The sequence below is a fragment of the Entelurus aequoreus genome, linkage group LG22 (genome assembly GCF_033978785.1).
Source record: "Entelurus aequoreus isolate RoL-2023_Sb linkage group LG22, RoL_Eaeq_v1.1, whole genome shotgun sequence".
NCBI classification, from domain to species: Eukaryota; Metazoa; Chordata; class Actinopteri; order Syngnathiformes; family Syngnathidae; genus Entelurus; species Entelurus aequoreus.
In genome coordinates this window covers 31632109-31647175 of record NC_084752.1, presented here as the reverse complement: position 1 = coordinate 31647175, position 15067 = coordinate 31632109, and the positions used below count along the sequence as shown (strand labels likewise).

Genomic DNA, 15067 nt, shown 5'->3' with positions numbered 1-15067 from the left:
AAACAGCATCTATCTATATCTTCCATCCATCCATTTTCTACCGCTTGTCCCTTTTGGGGTCGCGGGGGGTGCTGCAGCCTATCTCGGCTGCATTCGGGCGGAATGCGGCGTACACCCTGGACAAGTCGCCACCTCATATTTTGACAAAAAAAAATCTTGTTACTGCCCATCACTGTCTACGACGTGGAGACTCAAAGATATCTGTTGTTACTGAAACACAGGTTTAATGCCCTAAACAAACATGGTGATATACAGTATAAAGAGCTTTAAACAGTTAAGTGCATGGTTTGTTTTGTCTCTCAGGTGTAAATAATGGTAATGTTAAAATGAGTACAAATTTCTTGAAATGTTTTTCAAAGCATAAAAAACTAATAGTTCATATATTTACCATAAATAGTAAAATATTAATTTTTACATGAAGTTCAAACTCTTATGTTGACTTCTTGCATACAATTAAAATGTGATAAATCACATATTTCCAGTTTTCTCATTTCAACATGTCAGAAAATGAGTAGGAAGAAGCAGAATTGCTAACACATTTGTTTGTTCACTTCCTGTACTCACTTTATAACACAAAGTTCTCACAAAAGTTAAATTGTGATTCACGTAATAAATACATTAATAATAAATTACATAAATGAAATAATGTTCTATTTTTTATAATGTTCAGGAAGTTTATCAGGCTCATCTTCTTTGTACTTTGTAAACACTTGAAATTTGAACAGTTTCTTAATCTGGATAATTTCTTCTACTTTAGTAGATTCTTAGTCCTGTACTTGTTTTTCCTTTTTTTACGGAGTACATTTGAGTACTTTTCCACTTCTGGTATTAATAAAAAGTTTCATTATAAAAATACTGGGAAATAAATGTCATTCTAGAAAATTAAATGGTGACCCAAGACTTTTACACAGGAATCTAATAATGAGAATGTAATAATCATATACTGTATGGTGCTAATTGCTAACTGACCCCCACCCAAGCAGATGATGCCGTGGTATTGAAATGGTGTTTGTGTTTTGTTTGTGCAATATGTTATTTTTTTGTTTTTTCCTTGTGTTTTACTTTTGTAGCTGTATCTAGGAAAGGTGCAGCTCGTTGCATCAGCTCTGTGCTCTTTTAATATATGTTATGTCCTTTGTGTTCTTTAATGTTTCCCTCTTGTGTTTGAGTTTTTTACCATAGTAGTTTTTTGTGGACTTTTTGTATGTGCACTGCAACCACATACAGTAATTTCCCCATTTGTGGGATAAATAACGCCCATCCTAATTAATGTTCAGTTGGACAGATGTGACGTTCGCGAACGAAACAAGTCTTCTGATGGGATATTTGAAGTGAATGATGCAAGCCGAATCAGTTTTGAGCAGTTCTTTTGGCAGACATTTTTTTTTTTTATCCACCCATCCATTTTCTACCGCTTGTCCCTTTTTTATGCACATGCAAATATAGCAACGGTGATTGCCTACTCTGGACAAGAAAATGAATCCGGGTTAAAGGAAATTTAGCATTTGGATTAACTTTTTTTTTTTTTTTAAGCGATTTTTACATTTAAAATACAGAATTATACATCTGTATATTTTTGTATTTTTTAATTGTTTTTTTTCCCATTTGGATTCACTTTTCGGGTTCATCATTCTAAAGTGCACACACAACAGGTTTATTGTCCTCACGTTTATATGTCCTAATTTGTATTCATACTTTTTGCATGCATTAATGCATGTTATTCTTATTTATTTGTGTATTTTATTATTTATTGTAAAAATGCTCCACTTTATTTCGGCAAGTAATTTTTCAAACTAGGTGCCAAAACTTGGAAATATGGCACTCTTTTATTGAATGTTTACAATGAAAACACAAAAGAAAAGAACATTATAGCCAATATTGTTGCCAGTGATTGTTTCCTTGATTAAAAAAAAAAAAAAAAGTTAAAAAACGAGCCAGTCTTTTGAACGGATCTTTGAATGGAACGGCTCATCAAGATCCGGCTCCTTTTCAAAGACCCGTCAAAATCCCATCTGTAGTTGGACGAACGAGAGCCGGAAGTAGTACGCGCATGCGCATTTTAAACAAGGTAAGCTCGGCCCACTTGGTTACGTCACAGTCCTTTCTACAGGTGTCTCGACTCTTGACAGTCCGCCTCACTTCCTTGTTGACTTTGGAGGAGAGAAGCAAACAAACGACGTGTCGTGTCCACGCTGTCCTCACCGGCATCCTTACGACCTTTAAAGGCGTCGTGACAAGTTCCACGAGTGAAGTAAAGGAAGTGGGGGGAGTTCCGTGGTGGTATAGCGGAGTGTTCGAGGCGAGGAGTCCGCTGAGACGGCACTGAGCTCCGGCGTGCTGGCGGCATGGCAGCCGTGAAGGCTCTCCAGCAGTGGTGCCGCATCCAGTGTGAAGGCTACCGGGATGTGAACATCAAAAACATGACCTCGTCGTTCCGGGACGGGTTGGCTTTCTGTGCGCTCATCCACAAACAACGACCCGAACTCATGTAAGTACAAGTTCCACTGTGATGTTATTTTGCAACGCAACAATTGAAGTGACCCACAAGCTGGCTGGGTTACTTCTTTATTTTTATCATATCACATTAAGTAGCCAGACCTTCATAAAAGAGGCACGTTTTTACCAGCATTGACAGACACATTAAGTTTGATTTATTATCAATTTTGAACACTTGGAAAATCCCTGAAATTCCGTTTAAAGTTAAAGTAAAAAGTTCAAGTACCACACACACTCGGTGTGGTGAAATCACCCTGTGCATTTGACCCATCCCCTTGTTCCACCCCTGGGAGGTGAGGGGAGCAGTGAGCAGCATCAGTGAGCAGCAGCAGTGGCAGCGCTCGGGGAATCATTTTGGTGATTTAACCCCCAATTCCAACCCTTGGTGCTGAGTGCCAAGCAGGGTCCAAATGGGTCCCATTTTTTATAGTCTTTGGTATGACTCGGTTTGAACTCACGACCTAACGACCTCAGGGCGGACACTCCGCTAACCACAGAGCAGGCATTCACTTTTTAATTGTCATCGAGTGTTTCATTTGGTGCAATTGCACAATCTATTTTTAGAACTGTACCAAAACATTGGGCTTCATTGATTGACATAGTTATGCTAATGTTTTTGTTTCATTCATTTGGTTATTTTTAGCCAGCTAGATTACATTAAAAAATGTAATATAACCAGTAGAGGTGGAATAGAGTTGAAAAAGACAGACAGCAGTATGAGCAGCTTGAAGAAAATAAATGTTTTCAATAGGGATGTGCCGAAAAATCACCTGATTTTTGTGAGAACATTTCAATCAATCAATCAAAGTTTATATATATAGCCCTAAATCACGAGTGTCTCAAAGGGCTGCAGCAGCCATGACGACATCCTCTGCTCAGATCCCACATCCATCCATCCATCCATTTTCTACCGCTTGTCCCGTTTGGGATCGTGGGCGGTGCTGGAGCTTATCTCAGCTGCATTTGGGCAGAAGGCGGGGTACAACCTACAGACAGACAGACAACATTCACATCAGAGCAAGGAAAAACTCAACCCAATGGGCTACAATGAGAAACCTTGGAGGGGACCGCAGATGTGGGGACCCCCTGGGCGACTGGTGCAATGGATGTCGAGTGGATCTAGTTAATAGTGTGAGAGTCCAGTCCATAGTGGGGCCAGCAGGAGATGATCTTTAGTGGAGACAGGTCAGCAGCGCAGACACGTCCACCCCGGGTCCCGACTTTGAACAGCTAGCGCAAAATCTGTGGTCACCTAATCTGTGCCCCCCTCTTCACAAAGAGCAGAAAAGAGATGGCAGATCAACTGGTCTAAAAGGGGGGTCTATTTAAAGGCTAGAGTATACAAATTAGTTTTAAGATGGGACTTAAATGCTTCTACTGAGGTAGCATCTCTAACTGTTACCGGGAGGGCATTCCAGAGTACTGCAGCCCGAATTTAAAATAGTGTAACCTGCTTTCTGCTCTGCCCGTTACTCGAGTCTGGGTCATCCACATGGGAGGCGAGCGTGCTAACTACCAAACTTAAAGCTCGGCCCATCAATCTGATATCCAGCTCTGCTCTTGAGGTCGTCAGGGAGTGAGGGTTACTAACATACACATAACCCAGCCTCACTGGCTGGCCTCCTTTACACTCGCCCGTTGAAACCTCACTCTCATCCGGGTCACGGCACCACTACAAATTTGGGTATCGACCCAATACTCAGTAGTAACAGAGGCAGTATTGGTCATATCAATACTGATACTTCAAATTTTTAAGACCACTGAATATAATTTTTGATCACAATTATGGTCAGACAGTCCATAGTGCAAAATAACTAAACATAAGCAAAAACTACTATTGGCTTTAAGTCCTTTGTCCAGGGATTTGTTTTCTGAGTTGTTAAATGATAACAAAACCGACCAATAAAAAAAAAGTGTGATTATTTTTGAACTAATCGCTATAGTATGGACTACTTTGTATTGTGATGTTGATATTTGTATTGATCCACACAACCTGGTTTAAATTCAGTAGCTCTATCTTAGCGCTTAGCATGTTTTTTTTTAATCCTCCTATGGTGTGCAATTCCTCGTCCTTCAGTGATAATGGTACTTGTGATAAACATAGTTTATTTGCCACCATGGAAGCAAGGATTAGGGACTTCCACTGCAAAGGGACGTTCTACATTGCATTGAGAATGCGGTTGTTTGCTTGTTGCTGTCAAATATGCAAGACACAGCTAGAATGTATCATCAACACGCGTTATCACGATATGATAGTGTTAAAAGCACTATCGTTGGCCAAATGTACATTGTCTATATCAGGGGTGTCAAACATACAGCCCGAGGGCCGGATCAGGCCCGCAAACAAGTTTTATCTGGCCCGCGGGATGAGTTTGCTATGTATAGAAATTAACCTGAAATTTTTGAATGAAAGAAACAGCTGTTCTAAATGTGTCCACTGGATGTTGCATTAGCAATTCTTTGTATATTTGTAGATGATGCTACATATGTACAAAATAAACCACATGATGTTAGTACATCAGTCAAAGAAAATGATCAAACTACATAAATAACATTCTGTAATTTGATTTTGATATAGTTATTTTATCTTGATACATTGAAAATTACCACCAATGAGTTGACTGATGAACATTTATTCAGAAAATATAAATAAAGACAAATAAAGTATATATACTATTATCCGCAACAGGTAATTGTAAAAAAAACAACAACAACAACATTATGATTTTTACAATTTCAGAATGTGCTTGTTCTACTTTTAAACAAAGAAAACACTCTGAAGTTGTCTTTATTTTTAAATTATCGTGCCGTGATTTTACCAGTCCGGCCCACCTGGGAGTAGATTTTTCGCCATGTGGCCTCCGATCTAAAATGAGTTTGACACCCCTGGTCTATATCATACAGCCTTAGTCCAGTTGCAATGGGGTCAAGTTGAGTAGTGACTCACCAGACCCAACAGATAGAACTGTGCTGACAAAGGAAAACTTGAACGCTAATGCTGGACTTGACTGGAACAATTGCAGAGATGTGCTTAGAATTGTTTAGCCTTGGTGGAGGTTTAAGTTGTCTTTGTAAAGGTAACATAGTTCTTGTATTGGATCCCATTACATTGTGCAAGTGTGCTTAATGTTAAAGGCCTGATATCAATAAGTTGGTTCAAGTACAGAACTCTGTCAAACTCCAGATGGATGACTTTTTCATGTGAGTTGATGCCTACAGACTAAACCGACTTGTTGGATCTTGACTGTCTCAGATGTTGCTGACACTGAAGAATGAAAAACAAGATAAACGTCATCATTTTAATGTTTTGTCTCCAAGGAAGTAATTTTGTTTCACTTTTAATGTGACATAATCATACTCGTGTTTTGATATTTTCTTGAGATATTCCAAAAGATTGTCCCAAGATAACTTGTTTATGGGCACCAAACCACGCAAGATTCCTTTGCTTTAGAGAGCTCAATGTAAATATTATGATGGTGCTACAGCATAAGCATTTATACCATTGTTGTCAGTGTCATGGGATGGTTGCTCATGACTCACTAAAGCAGTTTTATTCTAGTGCACTTTAGAATGAACAAATATGGTAGTTTGACGTTTTTTTCCTTCTCCTGCAGTGATTTTGATTCCTTGAGGAAAGAAAATGTCTATGAGAACAACCACCTGGTAAGTCAATATTGACATGCTGTACTTCATCTTGACTTTTAGGGTTTCATCTTTGTTTTTTGCCTTCTTATAAACATACCAAACGTCTTTCCTGCCTAACAGAATAAACGCATTTGTATGAAATCAAATGAAAAGCCCAGTGGGCTGGTAATAATCTGACCAAGCATGTTGTGCTGCATTTTTCATTGCACTCAATAAATGACTGAGGACAGGAGCACTAATATTGTATGTCAGTTTGTTGTCATTACTCATTTAAAGTGAAGAGCACTGCTTGAAAGTGTGTCGTGGCTGTACAAATAACAATAACATTAGTCCAAGCACTGATTCTTATGGAGCTTTTCTTTTGTTTTTTTGTGTCCCATCACTGGAACCAATTTGGATTTGTATCAGAACTGTTTATTACTCTTCAAAAAGTGGACATTTAAGCAAGATTAAATACCTTTTAAATAGGAAAAAAGTTAAATGTTTTGCTTATCAGGCACTTTCTATGTCGGACGAATTTGGACTAATTGACCAAAAAAAGGTATTTTTAGTAAAAAAAACAAAACAAACTCTTTTGACCTTGATTTCTACTTTTCGTGGTGTAGGTTGTGCTGCAGGGTTGGAAATAGAAAAAAATAGAAAGAACAATGTGCATATGCCAGTGGGTTGCCATGAGTCACATTGCAAGGACTTGTCCCCGTGGGCCTGCACTCACACTGGTTTACAACGAAGTCCATTTACATGTGCCATCACTTCATTATAAATTGCTGCATTTCTGCAACTTTTCTGATTTTGTCGATTTGTTTTTAGTCATAAAGCACGGTGGAAGCTATCAACATGTTTTTAGTCATAAAGCACGGTGGAAGCTATCAACAAAACCTGCTGGGAGGAGCGACGGTACTAATTACATGACATGTAAATAAGACATGTAAGCAATTTTTAACTTTGTGAATGAACTTGAGTCTTTCTATTTGTATTAGGCAAAGTGGTGGTTATCATTAATTACTATATGGCATGTCTACAAGCTTGCTGGGCTCAGGTCCACTAAGCATATAATGCCCATGAAAGTGTGTATCAGGGCACTTGCACAAACCCCACTTTAGGTGTCCATTGTGCCCAAATACAGTACCAAGTGTGAGTGCACCCTAAGTTTGTGAATGGCGACATAAAGGGGACCTATTTGTCCCTGTTTTGTATACTTGGGATCCACGTAAGTCCTGGAAATTTGAAATCAAATCATTGAGGCATGGCGGATATATTTATAAAACAATCTTGCCTTGGTGATGTCAGCAGATATCTCCATATATGGTAGGGGTTTACTGAAGAGCTCCGCTATTGTAGTTTGACGTTAAGCTCCTTCTTTTTCTGTATCCTCTTGTTGTGGGGCAGACTGGCTCGTACACGCACATGCATCCTCCGCTGTTGCCATTTCTAATACAAAGTAGCTAAGAGTGCGAACTTATACAATATTTGTCAGGAGACTCCATATGGAAGCGCTAAAAACTTCAACATGGCTGGTGGGTTGGTTGGTTCAGGTTGGGGTCAGTTTATTTTGAACATGTGTTTTAGGAGAAGACCCAGTTGAAGTGGAGGCACGTAAATAAGATTGCCCACAAAACGACGCATCCTGAAGAGGCGGTCAGAAAGCGGCTTAGTCTTTATACCAAAGACTATAAAAATGGGACCCATTAACTCCCCGCTTGGCACTCAGCCCCAAGGGTTGGAATTGGGGGTTAAATCACCAAAAATGATTCCCGGGCGTGGCCACCGCTGCTCCTCTCCTCCCAGGGAGTGATCAAGGGTGATGGGTCAAATGCAGAGAATCATTTCGCCACTCCTAGTGTGTGTGTGACAATCATTGGTACTTTAACTTTAACTTTTAAAACATAATCTATGCAACATTTTGACCAAACAACCACCATTACATATTATGTAGACCACAAGGAACTGTTATAAATGTAGACAGAATAAAATAAGATACAACCCTTTTTAAAGGGGCCATTTTATTATTTTTAATAGTATATTATTGTATTTTAAAATGTTATAAAAATAAAATAAAATTTTTTTTTTTTATTTTTTTTGTAATTTTAATTAGTTTTATTTTTTGCATAGATTATGTTTTACAGACCATCTTCAAGCCGCTTTCCGACCGTCTCTTCAGGATGCCCCGTCTTATTTATGTGCCTCCACTTTGACTGTGTCTTCTCCCGACAGCCATGATTGAGTTTTTAGTGCTTACATATGGAGTCTACTGACAGATTGAAGTTGATGCTTTGTATTAGAAAATTTAACAACGTAAATGGAGATAAGTAGAGGCAAAAGAGTGCATCGTGTTGGCTCCTTACAGGCATTCTTCAATTCCTGGATCTTTATCAGCGGACTGTGGGATTGACACAACTTTCTCCTGTTGATTGCGTAATAGCTGCAAGTGGTGAAAGTTCCATTCCGCACAATGAACTTATCAGTTTCTACAGCTCATAAATGATTGGTGTTCCGTTTTAATCTCTCAAACATGCAGAAAGATTTACTTTTCCATGTGAATTATTTGTGTGACACTTTGCAGGCGTTTAAGGTTGCAGAGGAGCAGCTTGGAATTCCTGCACTCTTGGATGCAGAAGATATGGTGGCTCTCAAAGTCCCGGACCGCCTCAGCATCCTCACATATGTCTCCCAGTACTATAACTACTTTCATGGACGCTCTCCAAGTGAGTGTCACCACCTCTCTCTCTCTCTCTCTCTCTCTCTCTCTCTCTCTCTCTCTTTGTCTCATTATCCTCATCATTATCATCGTTTGTTTGCAGTTGGAGGTGTAGGCGCTGGAAAGCGACCTGCCGAGGTACCCGATGACGGGCCGCCCGGGAAGAAAAACCAGGCAGTGGTGTCTAAAGTGTTCCAGCCGTCTAAGGAGAATAACCCTCCACCTTTTTTTGCCATCACACAGCCTCTTCCTCGCCCGAGAGAAACAAGAAACAATGCGCGGGTAAAAGCAGCTTAAAATGTCTACAAACTGTAAAAATAATGAATTACAAACAATTCTCTTCTCTTTTAGGAGTTTCCAGCAGAGAAATCTCATCAGGTTGGAACCCTGAGTAACAAGTGTGTGTCCTGCAACCAGCACGTTCACCTGGTGCAGCGACATCTAGTGGACGGGAAGCTCTATCACAGGAACTGTGCAAAGTAAGACTTATCATATTGTAAATGTTTGATATGAGGATGAAATCAGTCTCTGTACGGTCCGTTCATTCTTTTTCCAATTCTGAAACGCAAATCAAAAAAACTAAAGATGGGCTGTTTTTCTATTTTTGTTATATATGGCAGATTTTAAAACATTAAAATATTGCCATCAAATTGGATTTTGTGCTGTTTTCCTTTTTTGGATTTTTATTTTTTCAGATAAACACAAATATCGAAAAATGTTCATCCAAAATGCAAACATGCGTGGTTATCTGTGTGATGACAAATTGAACCGGAAGCAGTATTTTAGGTCCGTGTATCATTCTATTTCCAATTCTTAAATGCAAATCAAAACACAAATTTCGGGCCATTTTTTCTATTATTATTTCTGAAACAAAAGTTGGACAAGTATTTAATGACATTTTTTAAAAACTACAATAAGACTCCTGCTGAACAAAGATGTTACCGTTCTGCTAAAAACATGCTAAACGCAAAGGAAAAGCTAAAATACTGCTTCTGGTTCAATTTGTCATCACACATATAAACACGCATTTCTGCATTTTGGATGAACATATATTTGATTTTTGTGTTTATATGGAAAAATAAAAATTCATTTAAGGAAAACCGCACAAAATCCAATTATATGGTAATTTTTTTGTGAAAATCAACCCTTTTTTGTTTGTTTTAAAATCTGCCACATGAAATAAAAATCGAAAAACGGCTCTAATTTTGTTTTTTAATTTGCATTTGAGAATTCAATGGCCGCACATTGCGGCCATTTGTTTTTCGTTTCAAATAGAAAAATAGTTTTACATACAAATCTATTTTCCCGGTTTTTTTTGTTCGCTATTATAAAAAGAAAAAAAAACAGAAAACGGATCGCTGTCCGTTATCCATTATCCATCTGCTATCCCAATGTAATAATGTGTTTTAAAATCAAAAATGAGAATTAAAACAACGAGTGGAAAACTATTTTATTTATAGCTGGTATTCTGACACGTGACTTCTTCCCGTAAGTGAAAAGCTGGGTTGGTCGACCAAGCTAAGATGGCTGTTGTACAACAAGCAGCGCGAGTACAAAAGAGGCTTAAATCTTCCTGCAAAAAGCAGATAAAAGCAAAACATCAAACTGTGCAATGGAATAGATCCCTACACTTTATTAAAAAAAGATTTGTCAAGTGATATCAAGGATTACGTCGGTCGCTTTGTGAGACGTATTGAAATATTGTGCTCCAGACACCATTCTACACGACCAAAAAGATGAAAACTTAGAAAAGTTTGGAGTTCTACAACTTCTTTGTGTGTGGCTGGGTCAAGTAAATTGGCATCAAGACTCTCCCGGATAAGGTTGCATTTCATGAATTAACTTTGTGTCTAAGCTACAATGTTGGTTGCTGTTAGACGCGCCGTTTACGAGTAGCGTGTTTTTCTCCGTCTTTATCAAAATATAACTACAGATGTCAACATTGTGTGTGTGTCGAAAGCTTCATTTATGATTGTTGCCTTTGGTAAATGCTTAACTCTTCTAGGTTTTGCTCACATTTGCTTTCTTTGATTGAGACTCGCCGAGTTGGTGCTTTTCAAAACACTCGTAGCAAAAAGTGGATTTTTATGTTAAATTATGTTTCTAATCTAAAAGAAAAACAGATGGCCGCGATGTACACGGACCAAAATCCTACAAAAAAAAAGGCAGATGTATGTTATGAAATATAAAAAAACAAGTTAATTTGTTTTTGTGTATTACATTTATAACAAATAAGTTTTACTTTAAGTGAACACTTTTACACCAAAAATGCTGCTAAAACAACTAATAATAATGTTATCATTAATATTAACAATAATAATATCAAGTAAAATGTATTTGTACTACTCTATTAACCATTAAGTTAACAGATCCTTCAAACTAATTCACACATTTGTTCTGAAAAAACAGCAAAAAATGTCAGTGTTCTAAAAACTTTTTAAAACTTGTACAGCCTGTAATATACATATCAAATACTTTTATTTAGTATTTTATTTTTTTATGATAAGAAAACAATTTTAAAAAACTGCCATTTTTATAACACACACACACTTTTTATTTTATTGCACACACCGTTATAAAAGTTGATAAGGACACACACTTTTAGTGTCAGTCGCAAGTCACCATTGTGAAAAAACTGAATTATATTTTCCTGCATGCTTTAATTGGAAATAAGTAGCGCCATTTGGTGGAAAGTACGAATGATATGCCAGAAGTACAAATGGAAATCTTGACATGAAGGATTGCAATAGATTATGTTAACTCAAATTTGAGATGAAAAGTTTTAATTTGTTTTCAAATTAGACATTTTCTTTTTTCAAGGAACATTTTAGACTTATTTAAAAAACAGAAATGACTGTAGTTTGTCAAAAATAAATATATTCCTCTGGCAAATCTGAAACATTATGGGTTATTACAGTAAGCTCTCTGGGTCAATTTTAACTTTGTCCTTTTTGATACAGCTTTTGTTTTGTAATCCATTAAATTCAGTTATAATGTTGTAGTGTGATTGTATGCTTAAACTTATACCAACATGGTTTTCTAGGTTACTGGATCTTCCAAACACAAGCACACTTCTAAGAAATGTTCCCTCCAGAGTCACTCCTCCTGCAGACCTCACTAAAGACAACACAGTGACCCCCGCGGCTCCACCCAGACTGGGCCCCGCGGCCCAGAAACCAAGCGCTCCTTTAAGCATCTCCATCACGTCTTCAACTCCTTCGTCAAGTAACACCACGCCCGCTAAAGAGAGTAAGGGTCCCGTCTCCAAACCGTCATCTACCGTCATTACACCCGCCCCCATCAGCACCCAGCCCGTGGCGGCACCTCGTACTTCTACCACAGCGGCCAAGACCCTTCAGTCCAAGCTTGCCTTCTTTCAGGCAGAAAGTGCGGATAAAAAACCTGTAGCCATGATTGTAGACCCCCCAAAAGGGGCAAAGTCTACTGATCCTGTTCAGGAAACAAAAGGAGGCACAAATACTCTTGGAGCTAAAAGTCAGGCAAAGGTGAAGGAAGACACAGCAAAGAAGGCCGGCGATGACAAAAGCAGTAAAACAAAGCCTACAGAAACCTCTAAAAACGTCTCAAAGGTGGAAAACAACAATAGTAAAACAGAGCTTGCAGAAACCTTGAATAAAGTCTTAAAGGTGGAAAAAAAAAACAATAGTCAAACAGAGCTTGCACAAACCTCTAAAAAAGTATCAAACGTGGAAAACAACAATAGTAAAACAGAGTTTGCAGAAACCTTTAATAAAGTCTTAAAGGTGGAAAAAAACAACAACAATAGTAAAACAGAGCTTGCACAAACCTCTAAGAAAGTATCATACGTGGAAAACAACAATAGTAAAACAGAGTTTGCAGAAACCTCTAGGAAAGTCTCAAAAGAGGAAAACTACAGTAGTAAAACAAAGCTTGCACAAACCTCGAAGGAAGTCTCACAGGTGGAAAACAACAATAGTAAAACAGAGCTTGCACAAACCTCTAAGAAAGTATCATACGTGGAAAACAACAATAGTAAAACAGAGTTTGCAGAAACCTCTAAGAAAGTCTCAAAAGAGGAAAACTACAGTAGTAAAACAAAGCTTGCACAAACCTCGAAGGAAGTCTCACAGGTGGAAAACAACAATAGTAAAACAGAGCTTGCACAAACCTCTAAGAAAGTCTCAAAGGTGGAAAACAACAACAACAATGGTAAAACAGAGCTTACAGAAACCTCTAAGAAAGTCTCAAAGGTGGAAAACAACAACAACAATGGTAAAACAGAGCTTACAGAAACCTCTAAGAAAGTCTCAAAGGTAGAAAACAACAACAACAATGGTAAAACAGAGCTTGCAGAAACCTCAAAGAAAGTCTCAAAGGAGGAAAACTACAACAACAGTAATCCGACACCAAAGTCTGACCTCCCCAAGCAAACTGATGTGTAAGAACACCAACACACACGTAATAGTAAGCACATACTGTACAGTACTTCCTTAAAGTAATCCTTAGTCATCCCCTGTGCTTTAGAACTTCTCAGGTCCAGGAAGTCAAGAAGCCCACAGAAGGGGTCAGAGGGAAGATGAGGCTCAGGCTCAAAATCAACCCATCCATCCTGTCCGACCTGCAGCCTCCACCGCCAGAGGGGAGCCCCCTCTCAGTCAGCAGCAGCCAGCCAAGAGCCAAAACTCCAGACAGAGGCTCAAAACCTGCTGCACCACCCAGAACTTCAGGTTAGACCAAGGTCATGTGCACACACACACATATTTTCTTTAAAGCAAGATTTGATATTATCTTTCTTTTTTGTAAAATTTTTAAATCTAGCCTTTTATGAAATTTATATTAATCAGGAATAACTTTACTATCAGATCACATTTTAGTCACCCTTTCCCTAAAGGGGCTGCTTAGATTTTTTTAAACCAACAAATATTACAACATCACTGACTAGTTTATACTATCATTTGTTGTTAAAAAGAAACGGATGTTTTAAATGTCTATAATTTTCTCAATTACTAATTAATGAAAATAGTTTGGCGGCCGAGGGAAAAAAGCTTGCGTTGAGGCTGTGAAACGCGGCTGTTTCATGCACACGCTCATGCCTATAGAGCAGGGCTAGTCAACTGGAGGTCCGCCAAACACCCAAATAGGCTTGATGAAGCCATTCCAAACAGGGTTGCTCATATGTGACCCGTGCTGGCAAAATGAGTCGGAATACGCACAGGCTGATTTTGACCTACAGGCAAATAAGTGAAAAAAATGTACACTACCGTTCAAAAGTTTGGGGTCACCCAAACAATTTTGTGGAATAGCCTTCATTTCTAAGAACAAGAATAGACTGTCGAGTTTCAGATGAAAGTTATTTTTTTCTGGCCATTTTGAGCGTTTAATTGACCCCACATATGTGATGCTCCAGAAACTCAATCTGCTCAAAGGAAGGTCAGTTTTGTAGCTTCTGTAACGAGCTAAACTGTTTTCAGATGTGTGAACATGATTGCACAAGGGTTTTCTAATCATCAATTAGCCTTCTGAGCCAATGAGCAAACACATTGTACCATTAGAACACCGGAGTGATAGTTGCTGGAAATGGGGCTCTATACACCTATGTAGATATTGCACCAAAAACCAGACATTTGCAGCTAGAATAGTCATTTACCACATTAGCAATGTATAGAGTGTATTTCTTTAAAGTTAAGACTAGTTTAAAGTTATCTTCATTGAAAAGTACAGTGCTTTTCCTTCAAAAATAAGGACATTTCAATGTGACCCCAAACTTTTGAACGGTAGTGTATCTTGGTTGAAATTGAGATTTTCACAAAAATTAGTCCATAAAGCCACAATCTAGCGATCCCAGTCATCGAAATAGCAAGAAAACATCTTAAATCACCTTTATTTGAAGGTTTTGTACGAGGTATGTCTTCAGAAATTAGTCCTTTGTGTTAAAATTCCTTGAGAAAATCAAGTGTTTTCAACGCTCACTCGCGGCAATAAGGGGGAATCCCCCTAGCCATATTTGGTATCATTGTGACGCCAAGTTTACCTACTTTCTAAAAATTAGCATGGAATTCCCGATGACGCCATTCTGAACCAATATAATTCGAGTTTTTAAACCTGTCCCGACGCAAACAAATCCGGCTTGTTGCTAAGCGGTCGCTGTGAGGCGTACCCTCATTGGTTGAATCACCCCGCACGGTGCATTGTGGTATCATGGCAGCGCCCTGATGAAAAACAACACACAGTAATTTGAGCGGAATA

General features: G+C 38.5%; 1 protein-coding gene across 2 annotated transcripts in view; it reads left to right on the top strand.

The window, feature by feature from the left end:
* Window positions 1-2096: 2096 nt before the first annotated feature.
* The window catches only part of LOC133639525 (MICAL-like protein 2), a 33823-nt gene continuing 20852 nt past the window's right edge, over window positions 2097-15067 (top strand). Inside the window, exons 1-8 of one of the 2 annotated variants that reach the window (XM_062032886.1) lie at window positions 2097-2488; window positions 6111-6159; window positions 8705-8846; window positions 8943-9121; window positions 9191-9318; window positions 11883-12486; window positions 12604-13259; window positions 13346-13548. In XM_062032886.1, the coding sequence (XP_061888870.1) occupies window positions 2346-2488; window positions 6111-6159; window positions 8705-8846; window positions 8943-9121; window positions 9191-9318; window positions 11883-12486; window positions 12604-13259; window positions 13346-13548 (2104 nt within the window). In that variant the 5' untranslated portion in view covers window positions 2097-2345. Of the gene's footprint in view, window positions 2489-6110; window positions 6160-8704; window positions 8847-8942; window positions 9122-9190; window positions 9319-11882; window positions 13260-13345; window positions 13549-15067 lie in introns of both variants that reach the window. The other variant, XM_062032885.1, reaches the window with a different exon arrangement.